Source organism: Bos javanicus, chromosome 6 (genome assembly GCF_032452875.1).
Source record: "Bos javanicus breed banteng chromosome 6, ARS-OSU_banteng_1.0, whole genome shotgun sequence".
NCBI lineage: Eukaryota > Metazoa > Chordata > Mammalia > Artiodactyla > Bovidae > Bos > Bos javanicus.
In genome coordinates, this window is record NC_083873.1 from 93,217,239 (window position 1) to 93,240,754 (window position 23,516).

General features: G+C 39.9%; 1 protein-coding gene across 1 annotated transcript in view; it reads left to right on the forward strand.

The window, feature by feature from the left end:
• FRAS1 (Fraser extracellular matrix complex subunit 1) overlaps positions 1-23,516 on the forward strand; it is a 538,610-nt gene that overhangs the window by 173,823 nt on the left and 341,271 nt on the right. The window contains exon 3 of the mRNA XM_061420570.1: positions 18,795-18,902. Coding sequence (XP_061276554.1) covers positions 18,795-18,902 — 108 coding nt within the window. The remainder of the gene's footprint in view (positions 1-18,794; positions 18,903-23,516) is intronic.

Genomic DNA, 23,516 nt, shown 5'->3' on the forward strand with positions numbered 1-23,516 from the left:
TGTTAATATGTCCCAGCCAGGCCTTGCAGGGCAGCAATTTAATTCTCTTGCCTTTAGTCAAACAAACAGTAGTTGGGATGGGTGTTAAGCTGAAATATCTCCGGTGTGCCATTCAAACCATACATCCCATCTGTGGGTCATCAGCAGCCTGCCCTTTTATTGCGACGGGTCCCCTAATTCTCTTTTCAGTCCCTTTCATCTCATCATTGTTCTCCAAGGCACAGCTCTGTAAATCACACAGAGGCCTTTCAACTTCCCTTGCATTTTGTTTAATTCAGCCAATTGACTAGTACTGTCAGCTAATTGGAGTGGAAATGTAAAATGAAAGCTGTATTATTCAGCTGCCAAGTCTCTTCACTTGGCAGGGAGTGGGTGATGCTGGTAATTGTACCAGAGGTGTAATTGCCTCGAGTTCTGCTTCTGGATTTAACAGTGAACCCTGGGAGAGTCTTCCTTGGAGACACTCGATACCTGCTTCTCTTCAGCGCCTTCCTGGCAAACGGTGAGGCTTGAAGCAAATCTAATCAAGCATTCTTGTGTTGTTAGAGAATACAACCACTGTGTATTTTGCTGACGGTGGGAGTGGATTGCTTGGTCTAAGTACTTAGTCAATATGTCATTCCCATTAGAACTGGCAGTTAATTTCCTCCTGATTTGAAATGGGGGTAGGATCCGTGTTTCTAGAGGTGAAGAGGCGAACCTCTATGCCAGTTGCGGTCTGTGCCAGGGTGTTCTTGGGAAGAGTAGATGATGAAGAACAGAAGCCCATTTTGTAAACTGTTTATGAATAAGGGAAAGTTTACCTGTGTGGAAAATGTTGAAAACCTTAATGGAAAAATAAGGAAAGTAAAGTGTAGTTGTTAATTTATCATTAAAGTTGATCATCACAGTGCTTTTTGCTCTGCCAGTTTTTTTTTTTTCCCTTTGCCTTTCTTTACAATTTAATTCACAGATCAAGTAATGGTGTGAATAGTATTTTAGAGTACGTAATGTCTGCTCCAGCATCAGGGGACATATGGCAGAGGTCACTTCCGGTCCTTTCTATATCTGAACCCTGATCATGTGACAGACAATAGTAATTTTCCTCATTTAACCTACCTGGACAGAACTTCAGGATCTTCCTCCTATTTTAAATCGCTTTTTTCCACAGCTTATGTAAGTGATAAAACCTGTTTACTGTCTCTACCTTAGAAGAACATTTCCACTATGAACCCAGGAACTGGAAATAGTCGCAGCTAAGTAATTATTAAACTCTTCTCACTTGCCAAGATTAAGAATGTTGCTTTCAGCAGTGTTGTCTAGTACAGTTTTGTTGCCATAACATTATTATTTTATTATGCCATGTGGCTTTATAGAAAGCTTCCTAAAACATTGCCAGAGGAGAAACTGGTTTTGTTTCCTTAGAAGCTTAAGATCTCAAGATGTTGAGAATAAGATTGCTGAGGGAAGGCTAGCTGCCTTGTTGGTCTCTGATTCCCTCCCTCCTTGAAATCCTTGCCAACTGCAAGGATGTGGTGGGGGTGGCAACAGCAGCCAAAGTCAATTAGATCTGTTGATCAGTTTTGCTCAAACCTGTTGAGAACTGTTCTCATCAGAACTATAATTTTTCAGTTGAAAGACCTTGGTTCTTAAAACCAAGCAGGCTTGGCTTTAAACCCTGGCTTCATCAATTGTACAATTATTGACCAAATACTTTAAGTTTCTGGAGTTTAAAAAAAATTTTTTTTACTTATAAAACAAGAGCAATAATAACTAAGCTATAGGATATTTGTGGGGATAAAATGTTATATAAATTCACATATTTGTTGTTTTTAGTTGCTAAATCATAAATGACTCTTTTTGACCCCATGGACTGTAGCCAGCCAGGCTCCTCTGTCCATGGGATTTCCCAGGGAAGAATATTGAAGTGGGTGCCATTCCCTTCTCCAGGGGATCTTCCTGATCCAGGGATCAGACCTGCATCTCCTGCATTTCCAGGTGGATTCTTTACCACTGAGCCACCAGAGATTCCCTGGGTTTGATCCCTCAGTGAGAAAGATCCTGTGGAGAAGGAAATGGTAGCCCATTCCAGTATTCTTGCCTAAAGAATCCCGTGGACAGAGGAGTCTGGTGCTATAGTCCACGGGGCTGCAAAAGTGTTAGACATGACTTAGCGATTAAGCAACAAATACACACATATACATAATACACATGTAACATGTATTTTATAGATATATACACACTATAGATGTGCATCTATAATATACATATATAATCAGTTCAGTCCAGTCACTTAGTTGTGTCCGACTCTTTGCAACCCCATGGACTGCAGCACACCAGGCTTCCTTGTCTATCACCAACTCTTGGACCTTGCTCAAACTCATGTCCATCGAGCCGGTGATGCCCTCCAGCCATCTCATTCACTGTCATCCCCTTCTCTTCCTGCTTTCAATCTTTTCCAACATCAGGGTCTTTTCCAATGAGTCAGTTGTTTGCATTAGGTTACCAAAGTATTGGAGCTTCAGTTTCAACGTCAATCCTTCCAATGAATATTCGGGGCTGATCTCCTTTAGATTGACTGGTTGGATCTCCTTGCAGTCCCAGGGACTCTGAAGAGTCTTCTCCAGTACCACAGTTCAAAAGCATCAATTCTTCAGAGCTCAGCTTTCTTTATGGTCCAACTCTCACATCCATACATGACTACCAGAAAAACCATAGCTTTGACTACATAGATCTTTGTTGGCCAAGTAATGTCTCTGCTTTTTAATATGCCTTCTAGGTTTGTCATAGCTTTTCATCCAAGGAGCAAGTGTCTTTTAATTTCATGGCTGCAGTCACCATCTGCAGTGATTTTGGAGCCTCCCAAAATAAAGTCTGTCCCTGTTTCCATCATTTCCCCATCTATTTGCCATGAAGTGATGGGACTGGATGCCATGATCTTCATTTGCTGAATGCTGACTTTTTAGCCAACTTTTTCACTCTTCTCTTTCACTTTCATGAAGAGGCTCTTCACTTCCTCTTCGCTTTCTGCCATAAGGGTGGTGTCATCTGCATATCTGAGATTATTGATATTTCTCCCAGCAATCTTGATTCCAGCTTGTGCTTCATCCAGCCTGGCATTTTGCATGATGTACTCTGCATATAAGTTAAATAAGCAGGGCAACAATATACAGCCTTCATGTACTCCTTTCCCTGTTTGGAACCAGTCCATTTTTCCATGTCTGGTTCTAACTATTGCTTCTTGACCTGCATACAGATTTCTCAGGAAGCAGGTAAGGTGGTCTGGTATTCCCATCTCTTGAAGAATTTTCCACAGTTTTTTGTGATCTACACAGTCAAAGGCTTTGGTGTAATCAATAGAGCAGAAGTAGATGTTTTTCTGGAATTCTTTTGCTTTTTCTATGATCCAGCAGATATTGGAAATTTGATATATGGTTCCTCTGCCTTTTCTAAATCCAGTTTGAATGTCTGGAAGTTCATGGTTCATATACTGTTGAAACCTGGCTTGGAGAATTTTGAGAATTACTTTGCCAGCGTGTAAGATTAGTGCAATTATACAGTAGCTTGAACATTCTTTGGCATTGCCTTTCTTTGCGATTGGAATGAAAACTGACCTTTTCCAGTCCTGTGGCCACTGCTGAGTTTTCCAAATTTGCTGGCATATTGAGTGCAGTGCTTTAACAGCATCATCTTTCAGGATTTGAAATAGCTCAGCTGGAATTCCATCACCTCTGCTAGCTTTGTTTGTAGTGATGCTTCCTAAGGCCCACTTGGCTTCAGACTTCAGGATGTCTGGCTCTAGGTGAGTGATCACACCATTGTATATATGTGTGATTAGTTGCTTGGTAAGTAGTAACTTTGTGTACTGGACATTTTAAAGGGGGGTTTGGGAAATTGTCCCTGCATTAAGTTAAATAAAATTAACTTTAAGTTAACATTAAGTTAAACAAATCTTTTTTTTTTTTTTTCAAAAAACATTTCTCTCTATGGTATCTTATTTTGAAATGTTTGATTTCTAACTTGCTTGCACATAATGAAGAGTGGTTGGTATACTGATGAACTTGGTCATGAAACATACACAAGAGAAAAAAAATCCAACAACCAATGGGCTACTTTATGAATTCTGCAACGGGTATAGTGATGATTCCTCTGAGTAGCAGAGGTCATGGAGAGATTTATCTGGGTACAGGAAGGTCTAAAGTTGGAGAAGTGGGAGTCACTGCTCTACACTGCAATTTCTGGGCACTGTGCCAAGAAATGCAAATGTGTTACCTAATTTATCCTCCTGGGTAGATTTTATTATCTTTATTCTTTTTACGTAAAAGGAAACTGAGGTTGAATTGGGATAATTGTCTTGCTGAAGGTTTTGTAATTATTAAGGCAGGGAGCTGAATTCCAGCCCAGGATTTTTTGGTCCCAAAACCCATTTCTAGATTATGGATATATAGTCTGATCTCTGAATTTTATGAAAGAGGAATCTGAGACCCATGCAAGTGGTTTGTCTACTGTGCCCTCCTTGGTCAAAGCAGGTTCTGACTCTGTCTAATCTTCTTTTTCTATACTAGGTTTTTTCTTCACTTCTTGTCTTTTGCTTTGTTGTGTAGTTGTTTCAAAACTCTTGCTTCTTCGATTGTATTTCAAGTTCAAGGGCAAATATAAGGGACTGGGTTGTATTCTTCTATCTCTGGTTTGGGCTGTATTTTTCCGTACTTGCATATGGTATCTGCCAATGAAGAATCCTCAATAAGTTCTTGGTGAATTGAATTCTTGAAGGAATTAGTCTCTAAAACCTTATTTTCACTGATGAAGAGGTATAAATGCATACAAATATACATATATATGATGCCAGCAAGTTTGGAAAACTCAGCAGTGGCCACAGGGCTGAAAAAGATCAGTTTTCATTCTAATCCCAAAGAAGGGCCATGCCAAAGAATGTTCAAACTACCGTACCATTGTGCTCATTTCACATGCTAGTGAGGTAATGCTCAAAATCCTTCAAGCTAGGCTTCAACAGTATGTGAATCAAGAACTTCCAGATGTACAATCTGAATTTAGAAAAGTCAGAGGAACCAGAGATCAAATTGCCAGCATCCACTGGATCATAGAAAAAGGAAGAGAATTCCAGAAAAACCTCTACTTCTGCCTTATTCACTATGTTAAACCTTTGACTGTGTGGATCACAACAAACTGGAAAATTCTTCAAGAGATGGGAATACCATACCACCTTACCTGACTCCTGCAAAACCTGTATGCAGGTCAAGAAGCAACAGTTAGAACCAGACATGGAAAAATGGATTGGTTCCAAATAGGGAAAGGAGTACATCAAGGCTGTATATTGTCACCCTGCTTATTTAACTTAATGCAGAGTACATCATGCAATGTGCTGGGCTGGATGACTCACAAGCTGGAATCAAGATTGCTAGGCAAAATATCAATAACTTCAGATATCTAGAAGATACCACCCTAATGACAGAAAGCAAAGAGGAACTAAAGAGACTTTTAATGAAAGTGAAAGAGAAGAGTGAAAAAGCTGGCTTAAAACTCAACATTCAAAAAACTAAGATCATGGCATCCATTTCCATCACTTCATGGCAAGTAGGTGGGGAAACGATGGAAACAGTGACAGACTTTATTTTCTTGGTCTCCAAAATCACTGCAGTTGGTGCCTGTAGCCATGAAATTAAAAGATTCCTGCTCCTTGGAAAAAAAGCTGTGACACCTGTACAGTGTATTAAAAAGCAGAGACATCACTTTGCCAACAAAGGTCTGTATAGTCAGAGCTGTGGTTTTTCCAGTAGTCCTATAGGAATGCAAGTGTTGGATCATAAAAAAGGCTGAATGGTGAAGAATTGATACTTTTGAACTGTGGTGCTGGAGAAGCCTCTTGAGAGTCCCTTGGACAGGAAGGAGATCAAACCAGTCAATCTTAAGGGAACTCAATCTTGAATATTCTTTGGAAGTACTGATACTGAAGCGAAGCTCCAATACTCTGGGCACCTGATGTGAAGAGCCGATTCATTGGAAAAGACTCTGATGTCGGGAAAAATTGAGGACAGGAGGAGAAGAGGATGACAGAGGATGAGATGGTTGGATGGCATCACTGACCCAATGGATCTCAGTTTGAGCAAACTCCAGGAGATGGTGAAGGACACAGAAGCCTGGCATGCTGCAGTCCATGGGGTTGCAAAGATTTGTACATGAGTGAGACTGAACAACAAGGATACATGTCTACATATGGGGTTTTACTTTGGGAAATTCAGCTGATATTTTATAATAAAGGCTCTCAATATTATTGTATACACTGCTCTGTTTTTCACCCAGTCTGACAGTCTTTATCCTTTAACATTTTTTGTCAATGTAATTGTTCATATGCTGTGTGCTTAATCACTCAGTTGTATCCAACTCTTTCCAACCGCATGGAATGTAGCCCACCAGGCTCCACTGTCAGTGGAATTCTCCAGCAAGAATACTGGAGTGGGTTGCCATTCCCTTCTCAGGTGATCTTCCCAACCCAGGGATTGAACCCAGGTCTCCCTGGGTTCTTTCCAGGCAGATTCTTTACCATCTGAACCACCAGGGAAGCCTGTAATCGCTCATAATTTAAGGTTTATATTTAATATTGCTGTTTGTTTTCTATTTATCACTTCTGTTCTATTTTTTTAATCTTTTTTTATCTGTTTGTCTTTTGGATCTAATCCTTTTTGTGTGTATCTAATTTCACATTAGGTTTTTAGTTATACATGCTTTATTTCTTTAATGGTCATCCTAGAAATTACAGTATGTAGTAATCATTTTATTTATCTCCTCCCAACTAATACTAGAACATTGAAACATTTCAGCTTTATTTATTCCTCTACTATCTTGTTATTTTTATTAGGCATTTTAAACATATATTTCAAGTCTCACAAGATGTCAACATTTTGTTTTGTACAGTTATTTATTTAGATTGCTTGCATATTTGATGTTTTGATTACTCTAAATTCCTTCTTACATTACTGTGTTTCCATCTAGAATCATTTTCTTTTTGCCTGCAGAATTTATTTAACATTTTCATTTCTTTAGTTTGAGTTTGTAGGTGACAAATTCTCACACATTTTATTAATTTAAAATGTCTTTATCTCATTTTCACTGTTCAAGGATATTTTTGTTAGGTATACAGTTCTAAGTTGATGATTGTTTTGTTTCTTTCTTTAAATATTTGTTTTCTGCCTTTCACCATTTTTTTTTTTTATGGAGAAGTTAGCTGTCAGTTTAGTATTAATGTTTGAAGTTAATTTCTCTGTGGCTTTGAAGATTTTTCTCTATGAAAACAACCTAAATGTCTTTTGATGAATGAATGGATAAAGATAATATAGCATATATAAATACAATGAAATATTGTTTGGCTTTAAAAAGGAAGGAAATTCTAAGTTTGCAACAGTATGGATGAATCTGGAGGGCATTGTGTTAAGTGAAATAAGCCACATGAGAAAAGACTGCATGGTATTAGCTATATGCTGAATATATATATATATTTTTAAAGGCAGACTCATAGAAACTGACAGTAGAAAGGTGGTTATCAAGACTGAGGATGGAGAAAGGAGGGACAAGTTGGAGGAAAAATTTTTTTTCTCTTTGCTGTGGATTTTTTTGTGTCTTACCCTGATGTTCTTAGGTGTTTTCTTTATGTGTATTCTACTTGATGTACATAGTACTTCTTGAATCTATGGCTTGATGTTTTTCTTCTGTTTGGAGAAATTCTTGGCTATTATTTCTTGAAAAGTTTGTTTCTGCCTATTTTCTGCTATTTCTTTCTCGGGACTGAGTTGCCCATATATTAAACCTTATGTCATGTTCCTTGTGTCTCCCATGCTCTTTTCCATGGTTTCCATACTTTTTGTTCTTAATGTTTCAGTTTGGGGTTTTCTGTTTCTTATCCTTCTGGTGGTTGTTGTTGTTGTTATTGTTGTGTGTGTGTGTGTTATATCCAGTCTGCAGTTAAGCAAAATTAATCTCATATGTTTGTTTTCTGTTTGGCAATTTAAAATTAACTATGCTTATAGATATTGGTTATCTGATGAAATATTCATAGGTTTTATAAAATCTCTAATATATGTTTTTATTGTCTTCTGTTATCTTCATTAAATTCTAAACAAAATAAAGTAAAATCTTTATTTGAGTTACATGTTAGTTAATTTCCTGGACAATTCAGGGTATATTATTAGCACTCAGTAAAGTCTTTATATTTATGTGTAAAACAGGAACAGTTGATGTATATAATCAGATAATTAGAAACAGATTTTTCATTGCTGTGAATGTTTTGTGGGACACTTGAAAGTCATGTGAAAGTGGGACAGTTTCCTAGGTGCTGGAATGTCTTGCTTATTACAAGACATCTGGAATTTATGATCCTTGTCTATTAAATGTCACTAACACTCCCACCTTTATTCTTCAAAGCAAAATTTTAAATGCCTCTTGGGGTTGCATAGTCCCTGTTTAGCAGCATGCTCTACATTAAATCATGAGGCCAGCTCACCAGTGTTGAAGTCTTTGACTCAAGGCCTGGGCTTGGCCTGACAATAGACATAGTGGAATGTGGATTTACCTGGTGGAATGTGAATGCCAGTACAACTCCCAACCATTTACTGGTTGGCCAGTTTAACTAGACCAACTGCCAAGAGACTAGCTAGAAGGAAAAGTTAGGGATGAAGGTTTTGCTGCATAGCTTCAAGTGGTATGATGCAGCTTTGGCATGCTGGAATACAGTAGCACCAGGCAGAAATAGAAGGACCCTTTTAGAACAAAAGTCTTGATGGAAACATAGGTCTAGAAGGCCAGATCTCAAATAGCACGTATTGAAATGCGCTACTGCAGCTCCAAGAGCAGCTTGGAGAGTGAAGGGCTATTGTCTGTGTATTTGACTTTCAGTGATTACATCACAAAATTGCTAGCACTTATTTAGATTTGAGAATATCTATCCATCCACCCATCCATCCATTCATTAACTCAGTCAAAATCATTATAAGTGCCTGCTATTTTTCAATCACTATGAGAATGCAAAGCTACCTCTATGTAAAGAAACTATCCTCAATTTGGGGGAGGGAGATAGATGTAAACAACTAATTATAGAACAAATGAGAATGATCTAGTGGGGAGTGGAAGACAAAAACATAAATAATTTTAATATGAGAGATAATGGTATAGCTGTACTTTAATTTCATGTGCAAACATTTTGAATGTTTGATTTTTTTCTCCATTTGCTTTAGAAATAGAAAATAAAGTCTTTGAGAGTTGAATTGCTAGAGAGAATTAAAAAAGCAATTTCAAGCTTAAGCTATCCTAGATTCTCCCTAGTAACTGGATTACTTTGAGTGGAAATATGAGACAGATTTTTTATTCACTATAGAACTTTCTGTGGTTAACATCTCCAGGAATTTATGAGGGTTATTTTGTCACTGGAGTCGTCTTAGGTTGGGCTTTTACTGAAACAGGATTGTGTTAGAACAAATGGAAAGCTGGGGGTAAAAATAGAAGAGCTAAGCCTGTGTTTCCATTGCTTCAGAATTTGGAATGTGAAGCACATTCACTGGATATTTAATTTTATTCTATATTTTGAAGAGTATTTTGTTTGTGTATTACCCTAGGAGTATAATTTACACAACACTCTATAGAAGAATATTTTGTAAACATTTAAACTATAGGAAAGTAAACTTTCCCTTATCTTGGAAGCTGAAGGGATTTTCTAAATAAATCTCTAAATGCTACAAGTATTCCCTCTGTCACAGAAAATACTGTGGTCAACTGGTTAAGATAGTGGCAAGTAATCAAACTCATAGCTGACATTTATTAAGTGCTTTTTATGCACTAGTCACTGTGCTAAGTAAGTACATTAGTTTATTTCATCTTCACTGTCACCCTATTGGATCCTATCTTATCCTTAGTTTATATATTAGGAAATGGAAGCTCAAAAAAGCTAAATGATTTGTCTAAGTTCCCAAAGCTAGGAAGTAATTGAATCGGTATTTGAACCCAAGTTTATCACTCTACCGTATTGGCTTCCCCAGTGGCATTGGTAAAGGGTCTGCCTGCAATGTAGGAGATGCAGGAAATGAGGGTTCAATCCATGGATCAGGAAGATCACCTGGAGGAACCCACACCAGTATTCTTGCTGGAAAAATCGCATGAAAAGAGAAGCCTGTCAGGGGACTCCATGGAATCACAAAGAGTCAGATGCACCTGAGCATGCACTTACCACACTGGCATTGGTACTTGAGTTGACATGCTGGATAACTTGTTGTATAACTTTGTGTCCATAGACCAAGGCTGTGGGTACAGATGTGGGTGTGGTGGGAAAAATGGAAGCTTTAGAGTCAAATGGACATTGATTCAGATATAGGTAGAAATACCAGACCACCTGATCTGCCTCCTGAAAAATCTGTATGGAAGTCAAGAAGCAACAGTTAGAACTGAACATGGAACAACAGACTGGTTCCAAATAGGGAAAGGAGTATGTCAAGGCTGTGTATTGTCACCCTGCTTATTTAACTTCTATTCAGAGTACATCATGAGAAATGCTGGGCTGAATGAAGCAGAAGCTGGAATCAAGATTGCCGGGAGAAATATCCATAACTTCAGATATGCAGATGACACCGTAATCCTTATGGCAGAAAGCGAAGAACTAAAGAGACTCTTGATGAAAGTGACGGAGGAGAGTGAAAAATTTGGCTAAAAATTCAATATTCAGCAAATGAAGATCATAGCATCCGGTCCTATCACTTCATGGCAAATAGATGGGGAAATTATGGAAACAGAGACAGACTTTATTTTGGGAGGCTCCAAAATCACTGCAGATGGTGACTGCAGCCATGAAATTAAAAGACACTTGCTCCTTGGAAGAAAAGTTATGACCAACCTAGACGGCATATTAGAAAACAAAGACATTACTTTGCCAACAAAGGTCCGTCTAGTCAAAGCTATGGTTTTCCCAGTAGTCATGTATGGATGTGAGAGTTGGACCATAAAGAAAGCTGAGCACCGATGAATTGATGCTTTTGAACTGTGGTATTGGAGGAGACGTTTGAGAGTCCCTTGGACTGCAAGGAGATCCAACCAGTCCATCCTAAAGGAAATCAGTCCTGAATATTCACTGGAAGGACTGATGCTGAACCTGAAACTCCAATACTTTGGCCACCTGATGGGAATAACTGCCTCATTTGAAAAGACCCTGATGCTGGGCAAGATTGAAGGCAGGAGGAGAAGGGGAAGACAGAGGATGAGATGGTTGGATGGCCTCAGCGACTCGATGGACGTGAGTTTGAGTAAGCTCCGGGAGTTGGTGATGAACAGGGAAGCCTGGTGTGCTGCAGTCCATGGGGTCTCAAAGAGTCTCTCAGGACTGAGTGGCTGAACTGACAGTCAGTTACAAGCTTTGGGAATATTACCTAGACTCTCGGACTCTTGGTTTCCTTATCTGTAAAATGGAGATGATGATAATATGTATCTCAAAATATTTTAGGAAGACATATGAAAGATGTGAACATGCCAAAGCATCTGAAATCCAGAAGATGTCTTCTTTCTTAGTTTTCTGTACTGTGCCAAAAGAACTTGGAGAAATAAGATTGGCTTTATGGAAGCAGGGGGAGCTTTGGGAACATGAGACAGGGAAATACTGAGTTAAGGAGGCAGAGAAGGTCTCCCTGAAGAGGTGATGTTTAAGCTGAGACTTGGAGGATGTGTGAAAATTACATGAAGAGGGGGTGGGAGTGTGCTGTTGGAGTCATGGGGGAGTCTATTAGGCAGGTGTGTCACTTAACCTCACAGCCCTTTCCCCTGAAAATTAGCAGCACTGCCATAGTTTATCCTATCTTACTGGCCTATTAAAGTGAGAAAGTGGAAGAGTGATGTGAAATGGTAAGACTGCTCTATAGTATCTATCTATCTATCTATATACACACTATATACATAAAATAAAGCATGTATAGGTACATGCTAAGTCACTTCAGTTGTGTTCAACTCTGACTCTATGGACTGCAGCCTGCCAGGCTCCTCTGTCCACGGGATTCTCCAGGTAAGAATACTGGAGTGGGTTGCCATGCCTTTCTCCAGGGGATCTTCCCAACCCAGGGATCAAACCCATGTCTCTTACGTCTACTTGCATTGGCAGGTGTGTTCTTTACCACTGGAGCCACCTGGGAAGCCCCCAAATAAGGCATACATATATATATATATGTAATAAAGCATTAATTGTTATTAATATTACATGATAACAGTACAGCCTAGAAGAAAAAAGGATGGATTTGAATCCCAGATCCACCCATTACTAGATGTGCTCTGGACAATTCACTCAGCCTTTTCACACCTTGTTCCTTCATTGAAAAAGTAGTGTAGTGAGGCTTTGTCCACAAGATGCCGGGAGGGCCCCTGAGATGCTGAGTGTGTGGGAGATCTGGAGAAGTACTGGCCCTTGGTACTAGCTTCTTTCCTTTCCTTTCCTTTCATTTCTGCCCGTCCACCAGCGCTAGCTCACTATTCTAAGACATATGTACAAGAATATGATGGTAACTTGCCGTGCTTTTCAGGGTTTCTTGTCAGCCAACTGAACAAAGACATTTGCTGTTGTATAAAGAAGCTGTCTTTTCATGTGTGGTTCATGATGTTGTTTTGGTATCTAAGTTGATCTTCTTATGACTGATTCCTTCAACTTTATCATTTTAAGACAACAGCAGGAGGAGATCAGGTACAAGCTAATCACTCCAGAATGCTAAAATGTGAAACTATTTCAGTCCTTGGCGTGCAGAACAAACTCCATAAGGGGGTATTGTGTGGAGCAAGGCTTCCCTGATGGCTCAATGGTAAAGAACACACCTGTCAATTCAGGAGATAACGGGTCTAATCCCTGGGCTGGAAAGATCCCCTAGAGAAGGAAATGGTAACCCACTCCAGTATTCTTGCCTGGGGTATCCCATGAACAGAGGAGCCTAGTACACTTCAGTCCATGGGGGTCACAAAAGAGTTGGACATGACTTAGACACTAAACAACAACTGCAAATTTTAAAAATAGGTCTCCAGCAGGAAGAGGATCACCATTTTCTGTTCTATTTGCCTTTGGCTTGTGTTTGTTCTTCCTGCAAGGGGGGAATTTAATGTAAATACAAGGACTCTTACCTTTTCTTACCAATAAGTGTCCTCTGCTCCCTTTTATTTGAGGGTGGATAAAGAGTTTCACATGAACTTTAAAATGAGACCAAATGAAAAAGGTACTGTTTATCTAAGCTGTCTGAGGAAGGGCGCTTGGGAAAAGAATTGAACTCTGAAATAACCTTATGAAAGTTATTGATTCGTTTCTTTATGGTTCCTTGACAAACAGGAACCATTATTTCTGTGTCCGAATTGGAGCTGGGTCAAAGAACCCTTATATATGGATTATCTTTCCTGAAAACCAGACTTGTCAGGAAAATGAACTTCCAGAAATGCAGACACGAGGCCCGGTGGAATATTGCAGTCCTTTCATGGCATTAAAGGACAAATAGACACACAGTTAGTTTTTTAAAATCTTACTGAGCACAAGAAGAAATGTTTGAGAATAACACAAAGGTTTAGGTAAATGGCTCACTCTTAGGTATTTGTTGGGTGCTTTTAACTCCCCTCCCCCCATGCCAGTTCAACTTCAAAACTCAGTTGCTTTCTACCTGTGGTTTGTAGAGAAAAGGGTACCATATTTTTGTTTTTCTCTGTCTTGTATTTTGAAATTAACTTTAAAAGATCACATAAGTTACATATATTTTGCTATTGAAATAACAAAAAATATGGATAAGGATAATGGAAAGAGACAAAAATCACCAAGAATCCCTACCCAGGAATCACCATGCACAGGAATATATTTTAATTATAAAAACACATTATATTCTGCTTATTATTTTGTAACTTGAAAGCATAATTTTGGGGTTATTTTATTCCTTCTTTCTCATTTTTGGCCTAACAAGCCAAGGAGATTTAAAATGGGATAAATAAATCAATAATTAAAATAGGGTTATTATAACATTCAAATAAAAAAATTATGTCAACAGTTGATAAACTATTATAGAATATCATAAATAATGTTTCCCCAGCAATTTGAGTACTCATGAGGGATGTAGTCATTGTTTATTTTTGGCATTAAACAAATATTTAATAAATACTTAACCGAGTGAAATAGTTTTTGTTGTTTTTTGAAGCACCTTGCTATTACTTCAACATGTCTGGGGATGGAGGCACTGTATTATCTGCAAGAACACTTTATTCACTTATTACTAGAAATATTAAAAACCATTTAGGTTGCTTTTTAGGTTTATCGTAATCTAATCCTTTAATCTACATTCTAGTGAAAAACTATTTTAAGACTATTTCTTTTGCAGAGTGTGTTAGATTGGAAGAGAGGATTATAAAGCGACAGAATTGCAATGGTAACATGGAAAATCTGTAAAATTTACTTTACAGTGTTATTTCTTTGGACTTTATGGCTTTATCCAGTTTTAGCAATCGAGGAACTCTAGTATCCCTTCTTTCATAAAGCAATTTTATGGTACCATAGAAATTGATTCCTAAAGTTTTAGACCTGAAGAATATATGGCCATCAATCTAGGTGTTGGTAAAGGGCTCATTCAGAGAAGGCAATGGCACCCCACTCCAGTACTCTTGCCTGGAAAATCCCATGGATGGAGGAGCCTGGTAGGCTGCAGTCCATGGGGTCGCTAAGAGTCTGATACGACTGAGCAACTTCACTTTCACGCATTGGAGAAGGAAATGGCAACCCACTCCAGTGTTCTTGCCTGGAGAATCCCAGGGACGGGGAGCCTGGTGGGCTGCCGTCTATGGGGTCACACAGAGTCGGACACGACTGAAGCGACTTAGCAGCAGCAGCAGAGGAAGAAAATTTTTCTTTGTAGTTTGAAAGTGAAAGTTGCTCAGTCATGTCCCACTTTTTGCTACCCCGTAGACTGTAGCCTGCCAGGCTACTCTGTCCAGAGAATTCTCCAGGCAAGATTACTGGAGTGGATTGCTATTCCCTTCGCTAGGGCATCTTCCCAACCCAGAGACTGAACCCAGGTCTCCTACATTGCAGGCAGATTCTTTACCATCTGAGACACCAGGGCAGTCCTTGTAGTTTGGTTCCAATGAACTAATAAGCTTCAACATTATGGGGGTTTTGTAGTGAATGTCATTGAAATATTGTTTTCTCAAGACCTCTCATCCTAACTGGGATATCTCAAGTCATGGGGAAAGAAATTTCCTTCAGGATAAGTATTTGGGTTGTTCACTAATGAAGTCAGCCGAATCTCAGTAATTGTGCTCAGTGGAGGGGCTATACATAGAGGAATAAAGCTAGCTCTCCTTCCTGGAAGTGGCATACAGGAGGGAATATGCATATGTGAACAAATTCAGGAATGCTCCCTGGGCCCAGAAATTTTGTTTTTAATTAACATATTGAAAAATCATGTTTCTACAAATGAAAATGAAAAAATATTCCATGTTTTTAGGACATTCTGTTTAGAGTTGAGTGAGCTGCGTCCAGTGATTGAAAGCTGTTAAAAGGTATACTGGACTATTTTGGAGTCTAGAGTCACTGAGGAAATAGTTGAGGTGTGGGGAAGAACTTAATTCCTGGTGTAGAATGGAGGGAGTTTTAAAGCCACCCTGGGTTGAAGCGAGTACCTGGAACTGGTGTGGTCATCTGAGGTCTGAGTGAAAAGGAAGATGGGTTCATGGTTAAACGCTTTTCCAATGACCTAAGTGGTCTTGAAAATGCAATCTATGGATTCATTCATTTCTTCTAATGCAACATTCCTGGGTCTTTCCAGTGAAAGTGAAAGTTGCTCAGTCGTGTCCGACTCTTTGCAATTCCTTGGACTATACAGTCCCTGGAATTCTCTAGGCCAGAATACTGGAGTGGGTAGCCATTCCCTTCTCCAGGGGATCCTCCCAACCCAGGGATCAAACCCAGGTGCAGATTCTTTACCAGCTGAACCACAAGGGAAGCCCTTTCAGTGCTTGGGTGCTAATTAAATAACAGCTTCACTCTGTTTTGCCTGTAGTGGGAAGATGGGAAAGACAGGGTCCTTAGGGGAATATTTTCACTCCAAGAAAAAGAAATGTTTAGAAAGATACTTGCTAAATGCCTATGACATCGTAGGGAGAATTTGGAAATAACAATAAATTACATTAAAAATAAATAATGGGCCTTTGATAAGTTCCAGGCACTGTTCAGATCTCTTTAAGCACATCATCTCATCTGATCTTTTCACGGACCCTATGAGTGTAGTTCTTTATCTGCTTTACAGATGAGGAACCTGGGACGTGGAAACCTTGATAAAATGGACTCACTGTTAATGACTGGTTCAAATCCAGTAGCCTAATTTCAGAGTCTGGGCTCTTAGGTCTCAGACAGCTTTGTGAACTTGAGCAAATTGCTCAATCTCTCATGTCTTGTTTCCTCATGTTGGAATAGTCGCAATAATTACAGTACCAGCTTCACAGGGTTGTTGTTCCTCTAAGAGTTTCATGAAGCGCTGATGCACACTGACTTCCCTCTCCACTGGGCTCAGCCCTCTCTGGTGATGGCAGAGGCCAGGAAGATGATCGAGGCCAGCCTGCTCCAGCGCTGCAAGCGCCTTCTCCTACCAGCACTTCCTGTCAGCACAGGATACGTGATCAATAAACAGCAGCTGCTGACTTCATGAAGTTGTCATTTTTATTTCATCTGTATCTGGAAGCTGATACTATTTTCTTAAATCAGCAGGGAACATATATTACATTGTGCTTGAGAATGAATTTCTTTTTTCCCCCCTCACCTATTTGTCATTGCTTTTTGGGTTAAGAGTAGACTATGGTTGGCACACAATTGTCATTTCAGAAGAATGTGCTGTAACATAAAGAGAAAGAAATTCAGAGTTATTCCAAGTCAGGTTCCAGTATGCATTTACTTTAATTCAAGTTTCTCAAGAATTAGGCACTGGGAATGTCATCTCACCTCAGATAGGTTTTGTATTTCTTCTATCACTTGGGGTTTGAAGCACATTCCCTAAAAGCTTATACATTTAACATTTCTGAACAGAAAGGACGACTTCATTTTTCCTTGAGAGTGTTATGCACAATCCATATAAGTCTGTACCAGTGTTGGTATCTCAGACATGGTCCTTCAAAGAAACAGAACAAATAGGAAACATATATATTAGATTGGCCAAAAAGTTCATTTGGGTTTTTTCCATAAGATGTTATGGCCAACCATATGTATATGTATGGGGGTGGGGAGAGGGAGAGAAAGAAAGAGGGAAAAGTAGAGGGAGGAAGTTATTTTAAGGAATTGGCTCATATGATTGTGGGGACTGGCAAGTTTGAAGCCTGTAGGGCAGGCCAACAGGCTGGAAACTCAGGCAGAATTTCTGTGATACAGTCTTGAGGCTGAAATCTTCTTCAGGAAACCTTGTTTTTCTCTTAAGGCTTTCAGTTGTTTGGATGAGGTTCATCCACATTGTTGAGGGTAATCTCCTTTGCTTAACTGATGATACATGTTAATCACATCTATGATATACCTTCACAGCAACATCTAGGCTTGTATTTGACCAAACAGCTAGGTACCATAGTCTAGCCAAGTTGACACAGAGGTTAACTGTCACATTTGGTGTCTGCCTTTGTGTGATAGCATCTTTTACGAGCACCCATGCTTTTCCCAGCTCATCGCAGTTCAGGTTAGTGCTAATAGTTTGTGACTCTACCAAGAGTTTAGAAGTTTACTTCTCTCCGATGTATTTGAGTAGTACTTCAGTTATTCGAGGACAAAAGGATGAGGAAGTATAGAAAGGAGGACAAAACCTGCACTAAGCGACTTGTGCACTGTGAACGTTTGGTTTAGAAAGACCTCCAGTGTGCCGGGCCCAGGACACTGCCTGCCTTGGGGTGCTCACAGGCTGGTCTGGGCAGGGTAACAGGAATTTGTGAGTGCAGTAAAAGTGTAGCAATATGTACAAGAGACAGTGGGGTTCCAGAGAAGCCATGAAGAGTCACACCCGAGTGGAGGATGCCGTGCATAGGCTTAAGGGTTAGGAAATGATTCACTCTGAGGTTGAGGCTTACCTCTGAGGCTTACCTCAGAAGAAATGTGTCGGTCTGCAAGCTCTCTTTGGGAGAGTCAAGGAGAAGAGGGAACCAGGAAGAAGATAAGCTGTTGGGCCAGGAGAAAGGAGGCTGGGGCTGTCCAATGGCTTGACCATCTAGCGTGGACAGACAGAAGTCTCAGAGCTGTCAGATTTGCTGAGGCTAGGGCGAGAGGCAAGGGCCAGGTGATGGGTCTACACTTTATCCCATCAGAGGTAAAGGTGAGCTGTGAAATAGCTGAGTGTGAGCAGATTTAGTACCAAAGAACTGGGAAGTGAAGTGTGAGATGCTCAAAGTACCCAATGGCAAAAGCTGCTCTTAGGAAGCTGGTTAGTGCTAGTCCAAGCGTCATTTTCCTCTGGACACACTCTGATGGTTTCTGCTAGTTAGCAGCACAGAGAAACCTCAAGTCAGGGAGCAACTTGTCCTCCTGAGATTTCAGTCCAATCGATTGTTTTTACTCTGGAAATCGACAGCTCTCTGCTGCATGCCCTTGTCTTTGAGTACATGGGTTGACTGTGGTGAAATGGATTAGGCTGCTTTTATAGCTTCTCGGGGTTTAATCAGTACCCAGCAAGCTCTGCATGTGCCTATGACTTTCCTTTGCCTTTTAAATGTTCAGGCTGTGGGGCTGTTGATGGCTCCACTTCTGTGTACTCCTACCTTGACTGATCAGTTTTTAACTCAGAGCTTATGCTTCTTTGCAGGATGCCACCATTTGGAAGCCCGATTCATGCCAGAACTGCCGTTGCCATGGTGATATCGTTATCTGCAAACCCGCTGTTTGCAGAAACCCTCAGTGTGCCTTTGAGAAGGTATGGTGTCCTAATTGTTTTCTAAATGTAAAGCTGGGGAAGAGTAGGCTGTTTGCATTTTTTCGGTCATTTGATTTTGACATTTATCACAACCTCTAATTGCAAAGTTTAGGAAATACAGGAGACAGTTTTAGCATATCATTTCTAAGAATGTCTTAATTTCTTTGCTGGACATTTACTCTAAATCAGGCACTCAAGGTTAAAACTTAAAGGTCTTACAGTGTTACCCCATTTAAAGTGTTATCCCACTTGAAGTTCTGTGGAATAGGTATCTATAGCCCCACTTTACAGAAATGGAAAGTGTAACATGGAGATTTTAGGCAGCTTAATATGATTATGCAGTTAAGAAGCTGCTGTCCAGAGATCTTCCCTGGATCTGACAATTGCCATAGCTACTGATACTAGACACACCATTTCACAAGCCACTGAATGCATTGCAAGTCAGGATTGACTTCTCGAAGATGACTTTCTAAATACATTGTTTATTCTGTGACTGACTGTATCATTGGACTACCTACGATCATAGGATAGACTTTAATCAAGAAATCTGGTGTTTAACCAAATGTGTGTGGGATATTTCCTCATTTCCCCTTTATTAAACTGCTTTATTTTTACTTTTTGACGATACATCTATTCTGTTGGAATTTTTTCTCCCCGGGTACTGACTCTTTTCTTTTTAAAGTAAATCTGCTTACAAACAACAAAAAATTTTAAGCTTCAAATTTGAACGTTGGAAACTCCCTGGAGAAGACCAATTATTTTCTTTAAAAAACTTTCTGTCAGTTTCACAAACACAGTTTATTTTTCTAGAGTTTTCCCTCCCCACCCCATAATAATTATTCTTGAGTCATTATGCCATCTAATGCTAAGAAGGTTCTGTTTGTTTCTAACATCGGAGTGAAATTTTTGTATCCCTTTAATAGTATTCCTAGATTTCTTCTTGGCTATATTTCTGAGAAGCTGAGTGTACATTAAATGTTGGTAAATTTGGTAGTATTTTGTTGTCTGTTCTGCGGCTTTCTATTTTATGGAGTGAGTACTCCTAAAAGATCTCCACTTTGCTCACTGAGTAACTCATGTCAGAATTTGAGCTGGTTTTATAAGGGCCATGAAGACATGCCCTCCTCCACTTCATGTGAATAATTATGGTTTCATGGAAGAAGCCTTGAATCGAATGTTGGAAGACATAGACGGTGCTACTGAAACCTGGATCTGCTCTCTACCAGGGGTCAACAGACTAAACCTGGCCTGCTGCCTTTTTTTGTTTTGAACTGTGAGCAAAGAATGTTTTTTTTATTTTTAAATGGTTGGAACAAACCAACAGAACAGTATTTTGTGATGTGAAATTTATATGAAATCAAGTTTCAGTATCCATAAATAAAGTTTTATTGAAACACAGGCACACTCATTTATTTAAGTATTATCTATAGCTAGCTGCTTTTGTCCTACAATGACAGTTATGTAGTTGGGGTATAGACCATATGTGACCCCCAAAGGCTAAAATATATCTGGCCCTTTACAGAAAATATTTCTGACCTTTGTTCTGTACCAAGCATGATTTTGTCCTTCCCTAATTTGCTCATCTCGTGAATTTTCTCAGCAAATGGCAACTCCTTTCTTCCCATTGCTCTGGTCAGAAAATGTAGCATCATCCTCCCCACTTTCTCTTACATCCCGTATCCAGTATACTAGCAGATTCCCAGCTTTTCCTTCATAAAACAGTATATTTCAGATGCAACTTCTCTGCTTTTCCTTTGGTTTTACCTATTATCATTTTTTTGCCTGCATTCTTCCAGTGTCCTCTTCACTTGTTTCACTGTTTTCGTACTGGCCTTTTTCACTGTAATATTGATATAGAAGTTGGAGGCGGGGGGGATCCTATTAAAATTTAAGTCAGATCGTGTTGCTTTTCTCCTTAAGTCCCTCCAATAGCTTTCAATGGCTTCTCTCCTCACTTTGAGTAACTCCTCACAGTGTCCTGTAAAGTGCTGCTGCTGTTGTTTAGTCATTAAGTCAAGTCCAACTCTTTGCGACCCCATGGACTGTAGCCTGCCAGGCTCCTCTGTCCAGATGTTCCAGGCATGAATATGGGAGTGGGTTATCATTTCCTTCTCCAGGGAATCTTCCTGACCCAGAGACTGAACCCAGAGAAGCTGCATTGGCAGCCAGATTCTTTACCACCAGCAAAGCCAACCCTCCGATCAACTGATTCCTCTCCCTGCTCTTTCTGTTTCAGACACCAAGCCTGCTTGCTATTTCCTGGATTTGTCCAGGGAATGCTTCTGCCAGGCATACTTCTGCCATTAAGGCTTTTGTGCTCTGCTCTTCTCCCTGACATTCTATCTGGGTCTTCTCAGGTGACTAAGTAGTAAAGAATCCACCTATAGTGAGGGAGACGTGAGTTCGATCCCTGGGTCAGGAAGGTCCCCTGGAGAAGGAAATGGCAACCCACTCCACTATTCTTACCTGGAGAATTCCATGGACAAAGGAATCTGGTGGGCTATAGTCAACGGGATCACAATAGAGTCAAACAAAATTTAGTGACCAAATATCCATCTATCTATCTATCATCTATTTATCTATTTTAATCCTTTACTTTCTCTAAGTCTTGCCTGAATGCCATTCTATTTGAAATTGCAGTTCTTCACCTCTACCACATATTTCCTATTTCTTTTCCATGCTTTATTTTTCTTCCTGGCACTAACACTGTCTGGACATACTCTATATTTTACTGAAAGTTCTTGTTTACTCTTTTATTTGCTGTGATTCCTCAGCACCTACAATTGCACCTGACACATGGTAGGCCCTCAATAAATATCTTTTGACTGACTGAATGAATGAATGAGAGATGAAGCTAGAGAGTTGGTAAGTTCAAGGTTATGGAGAGCTTTGTATGCTGTACTGTGGGGCTTGGAATTTTATTTTTAAGTTGGTAGAATACTAATGAAGATTTTAAGGCATGTGGGTAGGATGGCCCACTTTTTGAAAAATCTTTCTGGTTTTTCAAAGATAATGCATAATATTGGAGATAAGGAGATGAGTTCAAAGGTTGTGAGAATAATCCAGATGAAAGGGTGAATACCTGAATCAGAGCACTGGTAGTGTAGGAGTCAAGAGGAAAGGGCAGGGCCTGCCCTGGTAGTCCAGAGGCTAAGACTTCATGCTCCCAGTGCAGGGGGTCTGTGTTTGATCCCTGGTTGGGAAACTAAGATTCCACATACAGCAACTAAAGATCGTGTGCTGCTACTAAGACCCAGTGCAGCCAAATAAATAATAAAAAGAGGAAAGGGGAGATAGGAATCAAGACCATCCCCAAGAAAAAGAAATGCAAAAAAGCAAAATGACTGTCTGAGGAGGGCTTACAAATAGTTGTGAAAAGAAGGGAAGCGAAAAGCAAAGGAGAAAAGGAAAGATATACCCATTTGATTCAGAGTTCCAAAGAGTAGCAAGGAGAGATAAGAAAGCCTTCCTCAGTGATCAGTGCAAAGAAATAGAGGAAAACAATAGAATGGGAAAGACTAGACATCTCTTCAAGAAAATTAGAGATACCAAGGGAAGATTTCATGCAAAGATGGGCTTGATAAAGGACAGAAATGGTAGGGACCTAACAGAAGCAGAAGATATTAAGAAGAGATGGCAAGAATACGCAGAAGAACTGTACAAAAAGATCTTCACGACCCAGATAATCATGATGGTGTGATCACTCACCTAAAGCCAGACATCCTGGAATGTGAAGTCAAGTGGGCCTTAGGAAGCATCACTACGAACAAAGCTAGTTGTTGGGGGCCAGAGTGAGGCACTCAGCCTGTGGCAAAGGTCATGAGGAAGGAGGCTCGACATACGCAAAGGCGGGATCAAGCCTCAGGAGTCCCCCTGGAAATCCTCGAGCATCTACCCCCATAACCAGAGCCTGCCTACTTTACTACTTTATGCTCTCACCTACACCTCTGACTTTATGGGGGGCTGTCCCCCACCACCTCTTTCGGAGAAGGAGTTAACCTAGGGCTCCAATTAATAAAAACTCCTGGGCGTGACAAGAGTGTTTTAACCTACAAACTCCTCTGAAGGTTCTCTGGCCTGCCTGACAGGCTCATCCGGCCACATGTGATTGCTCACAGCCTCCCAACCATGAGAGGCACGAGATGCTTTAAACCCTCTAAAAACAGGTTCTTTAGAGAAGTTAGAAAACTATAAGTATAGTGGGCTAATTAGAAATTGTATTGGTGAAGGGTTTTTCATTTGTTGAGCCAATGTTTGTTGCTAAGTCTCCATATCCCCTGCCCTTACACACATTAATGAATATATAGAAGAAATAAGTATTAACCTTTGATATTAATCACGTTAGACCTTAGGCTAAGTAAATTCTTTCCTTAACTAAAACCCACTACACCCTCACCGTATAGGAATGTAACTTTATTTGGGTGGCGTCTGTTTTAAGAATAATCACCCCTGGAGAAATAAGTGTCCTGGTTGACTGACCGCTTCACAAGGAGAGGGTCATAAATTGTCAGCAGGCCCCCTGGCCAGAAGATGACGTAACACCCCAACACCCCTAAGACCTCTGTATACATTTGTATGAAGCACCTGACTTTGATAAAAGTCAGGACTGCTGAC